The 16,599-nt window shown below is 42.7% G+C and overlaps 2 protein-coding genes across 2 annotated transcripts; one reads left to right on the top strand and one right to left on the bottom strand.

The window, feature by feature from the left end:
- Positions 1 to 4,351: 4,351 nt before the first annotated feature.
- On the bottom strand, positions 4,352 to 8,532 carry LOC306705263 (microfibrillar-associated protein 3-like). Its single transcript, XM_079171969.1, has 3 exons — positions 8,380 to 8,532; positions 7,395 to 7,687; positions 4,352 to 6,867 (listed from the first exon to the last, which is right to left on the bottom strand). Exons 2-3 carry the CDS (start codon positions 7,639 to 7,641, stop codon positions 6,128 to 6,130), a joined length of 987 nt encoding a protein of 328 aa, XP_079028095.1. The 5' UTR covers positions 7,642 to 7,687; positions 8,380 to 8,532; the 3' UTR covers positions 4,352 to 6,127.
- Positions 8,533 to 9,554: 1,022 nt separating this feature from the next.
- On the top strand, positions 9,555 to 16,469 carry fam114a2 (family with sequence similarity 114 member A2). Its single transcript, XM_079172257.1, has 14 exons — positions 9,555 to 9,744; positions 10,445 to 10,680; positions 11,018 to 11,117; positions 11,385 to 11,486; positions 11,622 to 11,728; positions 12,139 to 12,273; positions 12,483 to 12,647; positions 12,778 to 12,901; positions 12,988 to 13,073; positions 13,180 to 13,281; positions 13,897 to 14,021; positions 14,135 to 14,207; positions 14,915 to 14,968; positions 15,317 to 16,469. The coding sequence occupies exons 2-14, from the start codon at positions 10,465 to 10,467 to the stop codon at positions 15,416 to 15,418; spliced, it is 1,491 nt and encodes a 496-aa protein (XP_079028383.1). The 5' UTR covers positions 9,555 to 9,744; positions 10,445 to 10,464; the 3' UTR covers positions 15,419 to 16,469.
- The last annotated feature ends 130 nt before the right edge of the window (positions 16,470 to 16,599 follow it).

Raw genomic sequence — 16,599 nt, 5'->3', positions numbered from 1 at the left:
CATGCTCGTATTCAGACTCTCATAATGCAACAAATTATATCTTCCAGCGGGCTCTGTTTGATTCTTTAGGACTGAAATTCCTCTGAGTGCAAAGAACACAGCTGGACTCCAGAGTGGACGCAATTTCCAGCTTCTGTTTTTGATACCTTAAAGTATTGATTGTGACTTTAAACAAATGGCTTAAGGTGTGCTCAGAATATGAAGCTATCGCCGCGTTTTAGAGAAGGAAGCGAGCCACACTGTGGATAATGTTTCAAATTGAGCGAGAATTGACCCGATCATTTCTTCAACAGCAACCATGATCTTGAACTTGTGATCAAATTCTGGGTGAAAAAAGTTGACTGCACTGAAAAATCTGAAAAGATTCTTTGTTATTCAGTGAAGAATATAGGAACAGCCTGCCAGCTGAATGATGTTGCCACGCAGCTGATGCAGGAGTGATGTTGGTGGCTGATATCATTAGAAGTGTATTTGTCTCTCTGAATCGATCAATTCACTGTTATGCCAATTACTCCTAATGGATGCTGATGACCTGAACCCTTCATAGAGACTGTCCAACACTTACAAATAATCAATTCCAATGAATTGCTACTGTGACCAAGTCCGTTTACAGTTAGCTGTATATACTGTATATAATAATAAAAAATAAAAAAATACACAATTCAATATATATGGAGAGTAATGGATTTGGTTTTAAACTGAAGCTCTCATTTCAAGAAACGTTCCTACTTAATACCAAATTGCATAAAATTGCCTGGAGAATTTGTAAAGATTGACCTGTAAAATAAAGCATTATCAAATGTTTATTTACATCTATCCTTGACCCCATGAGGATTCCCATCAAGGAGGACAAGACCCCCACCCTGAACCCTGGAGACTGATCTACAACTACCCCCCAAAGCTTCATGGACACACACTCAGCCCGCCTGACTTCCTCCGAGTCACAACCTTTCCACGCGACCTCATTTGGCCGTCATTGCTCGCCGTGTTCCCTCAAGATGTGTTCTCCCCTGTGCAGTATGTATCTATCCGAGGATGCAAGGAGCCGTCGGAAGATGTGACCCCAATACCTTCACCCCAGTCCCCAGCGAGCGCAGCCCGCCGCTGTGATGCTGCTGCAGCCATTATTTCCCATTAGTGCTTGACAGCGGGCTGTTTGTAGCAGCGAGACCCTGCCGAGAATCAGGTCAGCCACCGTGCCCCCATCCCTTTGTTGGCACATGTGGTGTTCGACCTCGCGTGGACCGTTTACGGGTCCACATCTTTGGTGGAGGTTATCTGAAAATAAGGACAAACAAGCTTGTAACCTACATTTGCTGTAAATAGGTTGCTTTGAATGAACGCCAGTACTACCGAGTACAGTTGAATTGAAAGCTAAAACAAAAAGTAAGAATGTAAACTTTACTTATTTGTTCAAATCTTAGAAAAGAGAGAGAAAACAGAAGATATTGAGAAGACATTTAATAACAAGACAAGTAACATTCTCTTAGTGCCAATGCTATAATGCTGATGTTTAGCAGGTATAAGGTTTGCCATTGTCACCATCTTGTGTTAGCATGCTAACGTGTGCTAATTAGCATCAAACGCAAAGTACAATTAATGGGGATGTCATTTTGCAGGTCGTAAACAGTATTTGGACAACATTAAAAGTGTTCCTGATGATGGCACTAGATCACCAAAGTCACAACGTTTCATCAAGTTCCATGAATGTCAACACCACATTGTGAACCAATCCGGTAGATGTTGAAATATTTCGGTGAATAAGATCATTTTGAAACCCAATTTCCTTGTGAATGTGGGAGGTTCGAGTTGAAATGTGCACCAACGCCGCTGTCAACATGGTTTGGGCCCCTTAAATCAAACAAAGGGGAACTCTTAGTGCTACAGCATGCAATGATATTTTAGTCAAAAGTGATCCTCCAACAGTTTGCGTTTGACCCTTTCCTGGTTCAACATGACTATGCCCCCGTGTACAAAGCCAGCTCCATCAAGAACTGCTTTGTTGTGTGAGAACTTGACTGGCCTACACAGAGCCCTGAGAACCATCCACATCCACCACCTTTGGAAATTAACTGGAATGCCAACTGAAGGCCGGCCCTCACCCTCGGCCTATTCAGGGGCCTCAAAGTCAGATCATGGTTGTACTCTGCAGGTGTCTACATATCTTTAGCCAGGTATTGTATCTGTAAGTGAAATAAGATTTGGATGGACAAATCCCCTCCAACTAACAGTTTGGAGTATTAGTTTGTCCTTCAGTACACAAGACAATCCAGCTCAAAGCAAAGAGGGCAACTCTGTGTTTGGGATCATGCCAGTGAATCATGAAAGTAAACACACACACACACACACACACACATACAGCCGGCACAGCAGAGCTAATCACGATTGCTGCTGCATCTGCGCCGAGTCCTCTCGTCTAATGAACAGATATGACAAGCACTTCTCTCATTGTGTCGTCTAATTCATCATCTACTGTCCTCTACTTTTCTTTCTTTTTCTCCTGTCTGGTTCCTTCAGGCTGATTGGAATTAAAATGCAATTAGCAACAGTTTTCTTCTGACCCGATTTTATGAGCAATTTAAATTCAAGAGGCTCAAATTTACTGCATGCACATGCTTCATTCATTCATAAGTATGCGTAATAACACACACACACACACACACACACAGTCACTCAAAGTCTGTGACAGGCTTTTACTGCCTGTAGCAAGCTGGAATATTAACAGCCGTGTTGTTATCGAGGCTATTCCTAAATGTCACAATAGAAATTGAAGGTTAGCCTTGGGTTAGCACTGTTGGAATATCAGTTGAACGTACTGTGGACTGAGAAGTCACAGTTTAAACCGATTCAATCTCACCACTAACACAGTAGACTGCAGAGGGGCCGAAGAAAAACGGCTACCCAAAATATGTAAAGCCCAAATTCAAGCACTGTTGTGGTTCCAGATCTATCGAGGGTCAGTAATGTTTTTGCTGGACTGGAAAATAAATTAAAAATCGATCGGTATTTGGGGGAAAACAATGGTCACAACTGAATTCTCTCCTGCCGTGTAACACCACGGGGACTAAATGTCTATTTCTTCTTCTTTTGGGGCCAAAACTATTTCAACTGTAAATAATACATTTGGTGTCAACATTTTACTCAATCCATCTCCATTAAATAGTTATTATTCAAGGAAAGAAGAAAAACGTCAATGTAACCGATGACTCCAAACTTTTGAGCGTCAGCCTTTCCTCCGCTCACACACACACACACACACACATGCAGTGTTCGTCCTTTTCAGCCTGAATTTGTTTAGTTTACCTCGATGACACAGAGGGCACGCTAGAAATATCCTATCCTTACAATCTTCCTTCCCCTTCTCCTTATACGTCTGCTTTGGCTCGGCATGATGAATGATCGCTCGGACCAATCAATTCTATTTAGATAAGCTTGCCTCCAGAGAGGACAGGAAAGGGAAGAAGGATGGATTTTTTGAGTTGCAACACAGAGGCCCAAGGTTATTGTTGTTTGGGCTGCTCTCCAACCTGATATGTTGCAGGTATCTGTAACACGTTGACAGCTGTATTCTGAGATATGAACCTCCGGGAAAGTTGTGTTTTGATACACTTCTTTTTAATACCGGGCTTGTGTGTATACTGTAGACTTACACTGTTTACTCTTTACATTCATATGTGAATTCGTCGCAATTTCTTTTATTTTTAATTATTTTCTATTTTTAAATTATACAGTAATAGTGACAATGTTGGAGGCGTGGCTGTGGAGGGAGGCCTGAAGATTTCTCCCGAGATTTAACAACTTTTAGAGCTAATGCTGCGAGTTACTTTCATTGGGAAAAGTTGGCAACACTGGGCTGGTTTTTTCCGGTTGGGTACGTTTTTCCACATTACCAACTACAGCTTTAAAGAAAAACTTCAATTTTATTTTCATCTTTTTAGTTTATTTCCCTCAGAACAGAGTAAAGGACTTTGGATCAACTGTGCTGTGTTTAAAGTACTATTCAAAGATGAGGTGAGTAATTATGCACTGGTAGAAGTTGTGACACTGCGTAGATCAAGAATATTACAGTAGATATTCCAGCTTCACCCATATTATGAAATGCGTCTGAAGTTACGGAGGAATGGTACAGCAACACATTTCCAAACTGTACTTCAACCAAGTAAGTCCCAGAAATCTGAACTTAAAGTGACGCTTCAGCTCACCCCTTCCTCTCAAACAGTGATATCAAGTGTGTTTGAGTAGTCAGTGTTATAGCTGATATGCAAAAGGGATGTTTTACCCAACAGCGCCCCCCAGTGGCTCATTAACCAGTTTGCTAACATTTCCTGAAACGGCAGAAACAACCACCAGACAAGGTGTTGGCTTGTATTTATTTACTGATTGTCAAAATGTAGGATGTTGCTTTCGGTCCTTTCGTATGAACTTAAATACATTATTGATATGACAACATGACATTATTTCACACAGAAGATTCAGCAAAACATTGTATAATTTACTACAAAACAAGTTCAACTAAAGTTGTCCAGTTCCACAACCGATTCAGTTCCCACATCCTGCATGATATCATTTTCTTACACATATCTCTCAGACGGAGTAAAGAAGCTGTTTCTCCATGTTTCTCAACATTTGGCATCTGACTTGGTCTTTAAGTTGTAAAACAAACTCCTCATAGCCACAGATACAAGTACTGTGACTCTCATCTTTAACTTCATGAGCTTGAAAAGATATCAGGAAGACAAATTCAAAACATTTAACAATCGTTATTTGTATACGTTTTCATCGGAATATGTTAAATCTTATTTTTCAGCCGAGTGACCCCATTCAGAGACTCTCCTGTTGTGAGACACCTTCCCCTGCATATGGACGATCCGCGTACGAATGTAAACCACGACACAAAAGAATAAATGACAAACTTTTTACGTCACTATTTACGTTCCACCCTCACAAATGTCACTAGAAACACAGAGAAAACACTGCATCACCTTCATAACAAAAACAGTCCCAGACTTCTCCAGCCATGCACACAACATATGATAAACTACACCTGCATGGTTATGAGCACAATTTCAGACATTTTCCATCACATTGGAGCTGTGAATAATCCCGTTTATATGGCGGTTCCTTTGCTGCTTCTGAAAGGTAAAAGAAGCAGGAGGCTTGCTTCAACAGCTTTGAAAAATTCCTCAAACATCATGGATTGCTAAAATATATATATTTCTTTTTAAATATTTGCTTCTTTCACTGAAAACGTCCCTCTGGAGAAAAAGCTAACCTGTAATTATCTGCCGTCCTGACTAGCTGAATAAAGAGAGCTGCAGATATCAGTCTGTGAAGCGACATGTTTTTGAGGCATCATTTCAAAGTCTCCCACTCCTTCCTGTGTGAGTGACAGATGATTGACAGGAATCAGGGACATGAAAACAATCGACACAATGGAATGAGGATATTTCATTACAACGTTTTGTTCAGTGGAAGCTGACTGACTGTCAAAGTGAAAGGCAGCAAATGGTGTCGAGGAACATCAGCTGTTCTATCTGCCACAGTGCCCGCAGAACGAAACGTTGAGGGGATCCCTCCACACAAACATGGAAGCTAAAGAGTAAATGGATTTAAGGCAAGAGAAGAGAAAATAGAATTCTGAGCCCTGTTGACGGTCGGAAATTGCGATTTTTGTAGCAATTTGATAAGAATTGAGGATTCCGAAACAGCCTTTTGATTCGTGAAAGCTATATTGGACCTACTGCACTTCCTACAAAGTCACCTGGAATCACTCTAATGCAGGAAGGAGAAGGAAGCATGACTCAGGCCTTAAGTCCTAACGTCCGAGATCACTCGGAGCTCGGGTCCCATCTCTAGGAGGAACAAGTGGAAAACAGACAGAACACAACTTTTACACGACAAGACAGTAGTTTTTTTTTGCTTTCGACATGTTTTGGTTTCTCCTCTTACTACGACAAGATTTCCACTCAGGATTTGATAAGAGTGGGAACCAATATGTAGAACCTGAATCACAAAGACCTAGACGGTAACCAACCCCATAATTTGTATTTTTAGATACTGTATTCTAAGCACTTGCAGTTAGACACGTCAGAGGGCGTCCTTCTGATGGGATCCAGACTCCGACAGCCTATACGTTGCTTTCATAGGACACACTCGTCCGCGAGCCTGGCACACGGAGGCTCCTCCCAGCATCCTTATCCTCGTCGTCCATCTTCTCAGACACTGTGTGGACTGAAACTTTGACATTATTATTCCCTCCACTTGGCAGCAGCGCCCGACACACCTCCCCCCTTTCTTCCTCTCCCTTTCTCCCGGCGGAGGGAGGGCCTATAGCTTGTCTGTTCCTGGACACCGACGTCCCGAACTGCTCCGCGTGGGGCCTCGCGTTCCCCGTCTCCACGACCTCCTCCCCGGACGTGCGGCAGTTGAGGATGAGCGGCGGCAGCGGGACGCTCCGAGCCAGATCCTCCATGTGACGGGCGAACTCCATGGTCTTGTACTGCGTGACCTTGGCGAGCTCCAGCGTCTTGGCCGTCGTGATGATGGGAATGCGCTTGGCGACCTCCAGCGCCTTCTGCAGCTTCTCCGCGCCCTCGGTGCGGAAGAACTCGTTGATGGCTCTCTCGGTCTTCTTGAGGTGGCTGCTGACCATGCAGAGGCGCGCCACGTTCATGATCATGATGATGGTGAACGTCACCAGGCAGATGACGACGAAGTACAGGCCCAGGCCGCCGTCGATGTGGGCGACGCGGAGAGTGACGACGTAGCTTTCGGTTCCGTCGGTGACGCAGGTGTAGCGGCCGCGGTCGTCAAAGGAGACCACGGTGATGTTCAGGACGCCCTTCTCCTGCATGTTCCACTTCCCACCTGAAGTCAAAGCACATGAGACAACGCTGTGAGTCAAGAAATGGGAAAGCCGGAACATTTGTTATTTTAATCATCTCCTCCGTCAGGTTTGGGATGCATCAAAAACATTTACACTGGCCAAAAAAACACAGTTCAAAATGTACTTTATGTCAATTGAATCAAATTAGCAAACAGAACACTACCTGATGAGATAAAAGCAGTTTATACATCAGTTTGATTCTTGCCATTCTGGTCCCTGATGCCAAGCCATGTATGACTAGGGATTCAAACTAGGTTTAATTACATGTCACCTTTGTTTGAATACATTAATTAATTTTTTTGGACATATTGTAAATAAAGTAAGTCAAGTAACCTAGATGTGTTATTTTTACTTGAAATTCACTAGCTGGGTGTTTAGACATGCGTTGTTGACTTATAGGGTGTCCCTGTTTAAATACACCAGTGTCAGAACAATACACATTAACATACACTTAATTATTATGTATATATATATATATATATATATGTACACATTTCCTCCTCCTTACCTGTGTCACCCAGCAGAGTTCCTTTAGAGTTGTACCACTTGATGTCGTCGTATTCTGCGGTCACGTTACACTCAATCGACGCGCTGGTTCCCTCCTTCGCCACGATGTCCCTGCTGGAGGGGACGCTGGGCAGCAGCACGGAGGACAGCGCCTCCGACCCGTTCAGAGCTCCGTCCGCTGTCCAAACACCCAGCAGCAGGACTGAGAGAAGCAGGCGGGACAGGTGGCGTTTCTGAGGCGAGAACATGTCGAAAAGGAGTTGCCGCTTCAGCTCACATTTAGACGGGACAAACCTGCAAAACAGGAAAAGTCAACGGGTATGGCTCATGGAAGAAAACAGGCTTGTGGAAAAAACTTTCTTCAGGACTACTTTTATGGATTACTTTCTAATTAAATAGAGACATTTAAATTCAAACCACATTTTCCATCTACAAGTTTAACGTTATTGTTGTCTTTAATTAATCTTTTTCTTACCACTCTTGATTATTTTCCTTTTCCCTTTATCACATTGTTTAATTAGAGCAATATGCATCTCATTATTAATTGTGTTGACTTTTATTGCCCATGTTTTCATTGTGCATTTGTTACTCTTGAAAAGCATTGCTTTTAGCTAGAAATAATGTTTATTTGATTTGTTCCCTTGACTTTTTAATGCCAAATAATAAAACCTGTGGTAAGTGTTGTCCCTCAAGAATGACGTACAAAACACAGCTGAAGATAACAGTTAATGGATTAGCCCAGTGGAAGAAATAAGAACGCATGTTATCATTAAATACATTACAAACGGTGGATTTATTTGGTAATTTATAGTGATTCTGTAGGAGATTTCATTAAATCAGTATTGTTAGGCTACATAAATAGCCGTCCAGTTGATTTATTAAGCACTGAATTCAAAGCTCATCTGTCATGATGAAGGCCCATCCAGCACATTTTACAAAAGGAAGAAAGCCCACAAACAGCAAATTCGCCAAAACCCCAAACACACCTGGAGCCTTTGATTCGCACGTGCTCGGACAGAGAGACCAACAAATCCTAGACCAACAATGTTTGTAACTCCGGTGTTCGAATATATTCCGTTTAGAGTTATTGTAGTCTGCTAACCAGCTGTAGCTCGTTTCAGCAAAGCTCCGCTCGGTCCGTTCACTTCCTGGTGCGTCAGGTGCGACTGAGTGGGCGTGGCTTCTTCTCAGGTACAGGTGTGTCATTTCTGTATGTGTAATCAGCGCTGAATTAAATATCGCAAATGTTGTACCAATGATGATACTGAAAATATATTTGCATCTCATTTTGACATCAAATATTTTCTTTTGTATATTTGCGTCCAGTTAAATGTATTGAGGACAATTCAAACAATTTTGTTTCTATATTTGGTCAAGAATTCTCTTTTTCCAACTGTGAGATGGACAAGATTTAGTGGTGTAGGCTACATATTGTTAATAACGGTATTCATTCCCACTAAATTCACTGACTCCAAGCCCAACCCTGGACATATTTAGCTTAGCACTTATTGCTGAATAACATATTAAAATGTTGGTAACATGTGTTAAAATCACAGGAGAGCCGTGAACAAAACATTGATTTTGTTTTACAATATTCATTTTTTAATGGTTCAAATGTTATTTGTATTTTCTAGAACAAAGGAATTTATGAATTACTTAACTTATAAAAATAGACATGGAAGACAAACTCAAAAAAATAACGTTGCTGTCTTTTATTTATGTGAGAACGAAAGTCGGCAGTGTTTTTTTTATACCGGAAGTTGACATTATTTAATTTTCACTGTTCCGGAAGTTGATAGGCGACGTGATTAATCCTTTCATCAAGCTATCTCGCGAGAGATAGAGGGAGACCAGTAGTATGGCCGGCCTTCCTTCAAAATAAAATCATAATACCGCTCACCCTTGGGAAAAGTCAAATAATACGCTAATCTAAAATGTACAGCTCACATTTCAGGCGTCTATAAATATATAGATGAACATTAATACATGTTGCCGTTCATGTTCGTACACATTATTATTTTTACAGATTTGTTTTTGTGAAATCTCAACGTTCTAAACTGATACTTTTATTCTGAAGATGCTGACCGGAATCCATGTTTCTCAATGTGACTAACTTGAGACCTGGTGAGGGAAAACAAACTGTGACGTGGCTAATCTGTGGACAAAAAGAACCAGACAACCTGAATCATTAAACTGTTTACTGGATAAGTAAAAGGCGTTAAAGGTGGAGAGACATACGTACAAACCGAAATAAAGAAGATAACCCATTCGTGTTGTTGATTTGGGGAAAGGAAACTGGTAGCAGGCAGGCTCATGTTAACTGTTAGCATCAAGACTTTGACAGGAGAAAGGTGAGTTTGTAGTGTAACAGTGTAACGTTGTGTTGTTTTTTTCCCGACTAACATGAAGTTGTGTGTTGATAACAACGTGTAAAATAACAACAAACGCTCCTCCTAGCCATGTTGCCAATTTGTCATTAACGTTAGCTTACTAAAAGTACTAGCAACTCACATGAAGGCATGCATAGCAGTTAGTTAAACTAGTATTACTGTACAATGACACCAGTAGAATGTGTTTTCAGTGTGATTTACAGATCTACATGTGTAGTTTATGTGTTGTAATTCTCATAATATCAATCCCTGCTTGTATGCACAGAGATACACAGTATTCATACTCTGCTCTTTTTGTGATCTGGACTTTAAACGAACACTCTCCAGCTTCACAAGATAAACAACAACTGATTAGTTAACTGCAGGGCCCCTGGGTGTTTTGAAATGCATTCTGGGAAATGTACGACACCCCCCGTTTGAAGAGAAGTCAACACCTGGAATGAATGCGTTGGATATCAGAGAGTGAGGAATAATTGGACAGTTGGACAGCCTCCCCGTGTTTATTTAGTGATTAGTTATAAACCCCTCACATCAAACACTTCAAACGTCTTCAGTTAACTTCAATACAAACCTCAATAGCAAAACCTTGCGCTGTATGCAGTAGTGTATTTGGATAATTATCTGTAATATTTACATCTTTTTCTCATATTTTCAAATTAAGGCATGCACTGAGACGTTAAGATGTCAGACAGCGAAGCTACAGCCGCAGAGGGTGCCGAGGTGGCACCAGAGATTCAGAACGCCTCTCCTGCAGAGACGCCCGACGGCTCCTCGCCGTCCGCCCCCGACACCTCGACCGACGTGGCCCCGACGAGGAAAGCCAGGAGGAGGCCGGACGTCACGCCTGCACCCGAAGCTCAGGAGATGCCGAAAGTAGAGGAGCAGCCGAAGGCACCGGTAAAGATAATCGTTGGTTATACGAGACAAAACACAGTATTCAGACTTCATTGAATACAGCCTGGTATTGCAGCTCAGAGGGTTACGCAACCTCAAAGTACAACAAAAGAATACAATTGTAGACTTTCACCCGGCTCCTAAAGGACTTATTTTGTTCCTTTGGGCCTCTTTGATGTCTATGTATGATGTTCTTGAAATTAATTTATATTATTGATATATTAAGTAATCATTATTGACTGATTCTTCACAACCTTACGTATTATTGCTCTCCCTCTGTCTTTTCATTCCCTCCTTTTTCCTTCCGTCCTCATCCTCGTCTCCTCGTGTCCTCTCCTAGACAACGAGTGAGTCCACTGTGTCTCAGGGTGGTTGGGGATACTGGGGCAGCTGGGGCAAATCCATCATCTCCACTGCAACAGCTACTGTGGCCACTGTGGGTGAGCATAGACCACCGAACTCACCCGATCTCTCCCGTTTTATCTTCAGATGCTTCCACTTAGTCTCGCCTCGGTTCTGCATCTTCACTTGAAACAAAGCAGCGTGCCATGGAACATTACACGTGTTGAAGTAAAGCTTTAATAGTTCAGAATGCAGACGTAAAATGTAATATCTATTAACCTTTAATTTAGCATCTATGTTGTCAACTGTGCCAAAGTGATAGTCCAAGAACGTATGCTTCCTGTCTCCTCCGTCCGTCCGTCCAGGCCAAGGGCTCACTCAGGTGATCGAGAAGGCAGAGACGTCGCTGGGGATCCCCAGTCCCACCGAGCTCTCGGCACAAGTCGAGGAAGAGCAGAACGAGCACGGTAAAGCATGGCTCCAACCGCCATGGATCTACTCCTCTTGTACACAGATGTGTATATATGATAGATCACAAATTTTGTCCATATCGCGTTCACCTTGTATAGCAGTACGTGGTGTGTTTGTGTCTCGTCCTGCAGGTGAATCCAGCAGCGAGACGGACAGAGTGGCGGGGGAGGGAGCGGCGGCGGCGGTGGGTGGTGCGATGGGAATGCTGTCGTCGCTCACCAGCGTCGTCCAGAGCACAGTAAGCAGAAAACAGTCTCAGGTGGAGCAATGGTACTGAAAACGTACAGCGCTCAATGCCAACAAAACCAGGCTGTATTCGGCCACAAATGATGTCATGAGGTCAGGTCGTTCTGAACTCTTTAGTTCACAAGGTGCTGCAACTCTGCTCAAACATCATCCCTGTTCCACTGCTTCCTCACCAGGAAATAATGACCCATGTGTAGTGTTTTAATAATACTAATGATATTGATATATCTTTATTTGCCCAGTTTGATGCAGGAAGCAAGCTAGCAACAGAGACAGCAGAAGTTAGTGGCAGCTTAAGCTTCGTAATAACTCAACAAATCAAACAGTTTGTGGTCGTCGTCCGCTAACAGCAGGTGTTCCTGTTTACAAAGTACCAAGACGCGTCATATCGTCTCCTCGCAGGGCAAGACGGTGATATCGGGCGGCCTGGATGCTCTGGAGTTCATCGGGAAGAAGACGATGGATGTGATCGCAGAAGGCGACCCCGGCTTCAAGAAGACCAAAGGACTGATGCACAGGAACTCCACTCTGTCTCAGGTAGGCCGACCAAGAGCCACCGCGTAAACCGGGAGCTCATATTTATATTTCATGATGCACTGGAATATATCAGCAGCCTAGAGTTGACCTTCAGCACCTCTAAAAGATGAGAGGGAGCTGGAGGCGAGATGAGACTTCGGCTGTCTCACGCTGGGGTTTTACCGCCGGTTGTGTTGACGGGTAGCTGACGTCTTCTCCCCGTCTCGTAGGTGTTGAGGGAGGCGAAGGAGCGGGAGGAGCTGCAGACAGCGGAAAAGGAGTTCTCAGATTCCGAGAAGAAGGTGGTCGCTCACTACGGGATGCTGTTTGATGAGTTTCAGGGTCTGTCGCACCTCGAGGCGCTGGAGATTCTGTCTCGAGAGAGTGATTCTAAGGTACGGTGACACATACTGTGTCTAAAAACAGACTGAATCCTTGCTGCTACGTCTCATAAATCAATTTGATGTGATAACACCCTCAAATGTGACTGTGTGTGTGTGTGTGTGTGTGTGTGTGTTTCTTTAGGTGAAGTCGGTTCTGACCACTCTATCAGGAGATGAGCTGGTTCAGCTCAGAGAGCAGCTGGAGCTAATCAAGGACTCTTTCTCCCTGGTGGAGTTTGATGATGAGGACGTGGACGAGAAGAAAGGTGACGTCTCTGTGAAAGGCTTTTTATAAACACCAGCACTGAGAGAGGAAGTGACGCAAAAAGATTTTTTACGTTTCTAATTCCAGACGAAGACGGCTCAGAGTTTGAGAGGGAGTTAGCGGAGTCCTTGGAAGGTCTCAGTATCACCGCCACGGCTGACAAACTCAGCAAGGTAGCAGCTACGCACTACTCAAAATAACAGAAACACGTGTCACGTGTCAAACGATTGTGATCGTCCGGTGGTGATGTTAATCCCCGTGATCTGTAACCTGCAACAGGCCTGCAAGAGCACCTGCAGCCGGATCGCTGACATGAGCAAACCAGAGACGGACGAGGAAGAGGAGGAGGAGGAAGATGTGAAGAAAACACCGTCTGTAGAGGTATGCTGCTGACATCATCACCATTTCAACGTTACTATTTCAAGTTGCTATCAGACTGACGGGTGAAGCTCGTAGCTTGGGAGTTGTGCTAATTCTGTCTGGAAGAAAGTTAGTCCAACGTTGTCCTCGTATCACGTACGACAACAAGTCTCTGAGGAATTATAACGCTGTAGACGCTGCAGACATTGTTACGGTTGCAGTCCTGTTTTGGCAGAAGCATGAAAATAATGTTTCATTAGAAACGCTAAGGAATTTTATTTTCCATATCCTTACAGTTAAATCGATCATAATAAGACATATTAAGACATTGTTGAAACTACGCAATTTCCCAGAGCCCGCAGGCTTCAAATGTCTAGTTTTGTCCGACCAGCCGTCCAAAATCCAAAGATATTAAATTCACAATAATATAAAATTCTGACACCGTGAGAAGGTGGAAGCAGAATTCATATTTTGACTTGATGAGTCATGACGTGATGCTCCTAACTAGACCACAGATGTTGCTAAAGGACAATTATTCTGTCTTTTATAGTAAAAGCAGGATGCTCTTTTGTCTGAGTGGCCTGTTGTACTTTTAAGAACTCTGTGTGTGTGTGTGTGTGTGTTGTCTTTCGTCAGGAGGTTCATGCCGCAGCCATCAGGAGTCTGGCGGAGCTGACGGCTCGATCCATCGAGCTGTTCCACAAACTGGCTGAGATGATCCTCGTCTCCGGCGGCAGCACAGAGGCCGGCGTTCTGTCGCGGTGAGACTCCGTGGATTTATTGTTCGGAGACGCTGCTTAAAGTTTCACGTTATGAATCCATTTGTATCCGTACTCGAATGAAAACATCTGTATTTTTCCCCGTTGTCTGTCAGGTTAACCGTCGTCCTGTGTAAAGAGCTCTCTCTGCTCTCCAAGAAGTTCACCTCCTGCCTCACGACAGCGGGGGTGAGTGTGATTATTCTCACTTAACTTGTACATCAAGCTGTTTGTTTTTTATTTATTCATAATGTGAAAGTAGAACTGGAATATGGAATACATTAGAAATCCCTGAAGGCCAATGTTTATTCACCAAATGACAGAATCTCTTGATGGGATCATATTTTAAATGACTATTTTCATCATCATCACGCAACTTCTAACCATTAAAGCAATACATGTTTTTCTTTTATGCTGCTATCAAATGTTAGTCTGGGAAGTTTGGGATCCAGTGTTTTCAGAGGTTGATCCAAGACGAGGACTAAAAGTCAAGTCTGTCTCAGCCTCTAAAGGTCTCACAGGTCCCTGAGCTCACTGTGGCGTTACGTCAACGCTTTAAAACTTGCCGCGCAGCCTTAAACTGACTTTGTGGATTTGAGTTTCTCAGAAGAAGCGTCCAGATTTAACACTCAGTGGAGCTGATGTCAGTGAGAGTGAGGCGATATTCAGAATATTTATGGAGCTACAACCCGTCACGGCATCTGAATTAGTCTGATTTATTGTTTTCTCTCATCTTTATCTCATCTCATCCTTGTGTTGGTTTTTCTCTTAAATGTCAATCTTATTTTAGCAAACCTCTTAACACGTGCAGCTCTTTGCTTCCCTATCTTTTTGCACGTTATCAGCGCCGCTGTTTATTCACCTGAGAGTGTAATCTGAACGTTGTGTTTTTCCAGGCGAACGAGAAGGGAGAAGTCCTCAACCCGCTGATAACAGGAGTCTTCTTAGAGGTCTGTGTCATAGCACTGCATCACTCTGTTCACACACTAATGATGTCACACTGTTACAGTTGTATCCGTTTGCATTCCATTGCCTTCTTACACATGTGGAGATGTTCCCACATCTTGAGGCCATTATTGATGCTGCATCAGTAGAATATAATTTATAGTTATTTGAGCAATTATTAAGTCATTAAACCTTATAATGAATGATTAGTTAAAAGCAACAATACAATATGTTTGATGCTATCCCACCTGTTTCAGTGCTATATTTGTGTCATAAGGCATTACAGGCACAGACAATCCGAGGCTTTCTGAACGATATTGAACCGTGTTATTATGAATCTTTTTTCCTCGCAGGCGTCCAACAGCGCGTCGTACATCCAGGATGCTTTCCAGCTGCTGATGCCCATCGTGGAGATCTCCCACATCCAGAGGAGGTCTGAATCCACAGAGCAGTGACCGGCTGAACGTCGCCTCAGCCCACCGCTGCCACGATGAACCGACACGTCTTTAAGAAACTTTTTTTGTTGTTGTTGGTCTGTTTTACTCCCTGGAGAAAAAGTGTGTCTTTTGTCAAACAGTGTTCACTTTTGTTGCGGTACTGGTTTACTTGTTAAAGCACAGGAGAAGGTCTCATTTCAAGGCGAGTATTGCAGAGGTCCGGACCTGCCAGCTCAGAAAAACCAACGCAATTTGTGTTAAACAGGGAGCAACCTGTTCTTCCTTTTTATTCGAACATGTACACTATTTTTGTTTTTAAAAGAAAAGGTGTGTCTCATGATAAATAGTAAGATATGTTGATGATTTCGTTCTGTTTCTCTTTACTGCATAGAGAGGAATATCTCTCTGAAGCCAGCTACCTGGGTTCTAGTTGACTTAAGAAGCTTTTCATTACTTCTTCAAATCTCCGATGTATAGATTATTGTTCTGTTAGTTTTTGGCAACCACAGCATCGTTCTTAAATCATGAGACTGGCTGCAGGTGGTTTACAGGACTGTTTGTAGAGGGCAGACGGTTTACTGCCATGCTTTCTTTTAGCCTCTGACTGTGTGTGGGATCAATTGTTTTTGTACAACAATATCAGCTTTAAATAAGTATTTCCTGTCAGCTGACATCCTCACATGTTTCAGATGCTCTACATGTTCACTTCCTGGACTAAAGACTTGGACTCTATTTGAAACTTACAACTAATTAAAATGAATTCAAGTGTCAAGTTTTGACCTCGTTGAAATGAAGAGCACAAAAAAAGAACAATAATCAGACTGCACCAGTCAGGCCTCGTTTGGCCACACAGCTTCTATTTTTGATAATAAGGCCAGAACGACTTCCAACATTCTGCCGATCAGACATTTCTGTTTTCATTTCAGCCGTTTTAAGCTCCCTCTTTACTGTCATCTACTTCATTATTCATGAGACTTCAGGTGTTTATTAATCAAAGGAGCGTCTAATCGTCTTTATTAGCCAATGTCAGGTGTTTGAGATGTTTTCAAATAAATTGGCTTTCACAGAGGCCTGTCATCTGTCTGCGTGTGTGTGTGTGTGTTAGTTAGTTACAGATTTAATCTACTAGTTTTAGTGTGTATTAGAAATACATTTTCAATAAATTTGGTATGATAATAGTTAAAATCCTGTGTTTTGAG

The sequence above is a fragment of the Pholis gunnellus genome (genome assembly GCF_910591455.1).
Source record: "Pholis gunnellus genome assembly, chromosome: 13".
NCBI lineage: Eukaryota > Metazoa > Chordata > Actinopteri > Perciformes > Pholidae > Pholis > Pholis gunnellus.
This window is presented reverse-complemented; position numbering and strand designations above follow the sequence as displayed.

Bases quoted from the DNA above. Each gene is read 5' to 3' on its own strand.
- LOC306705263 (XM_079171969.1), bottom strand. From the start codon at position 7,641: ATGTTCTCGCCTCAGAAACGCCACCTGTCCCGCCTGCTTCTCTCAGTC. The intron at 6,868-7,394 runs GTAAGGAGGAGG...CTTTGACTTCAG, and splicing joins AACTCTGCTGGGTGACACAG to GTGGGAAGTGGAACATGCAG.
- fam114a2 (XM_079172257.1), top strand. From the start codon at position 10,465: ATGTCAGACAGCGAAGCTACAGCCGCAGAGGGTGCCGAGGTGGCACCA. The intron at 13,074-13,179 runs GTAGCAGCTACG...AACCTGCAACAG, and splicing joins CGGCTGACAAACTCAGCAAG to GCCTGCAAGAGCACCTGCAG. The intron at 14,022-14,134 runs GTGAGACTCCGT...GTTGTCTGTCAG, and splicing joins GAGGCCGGCGTTCTGTCGCG to GTTAACCGTCGTCCTGTGTA.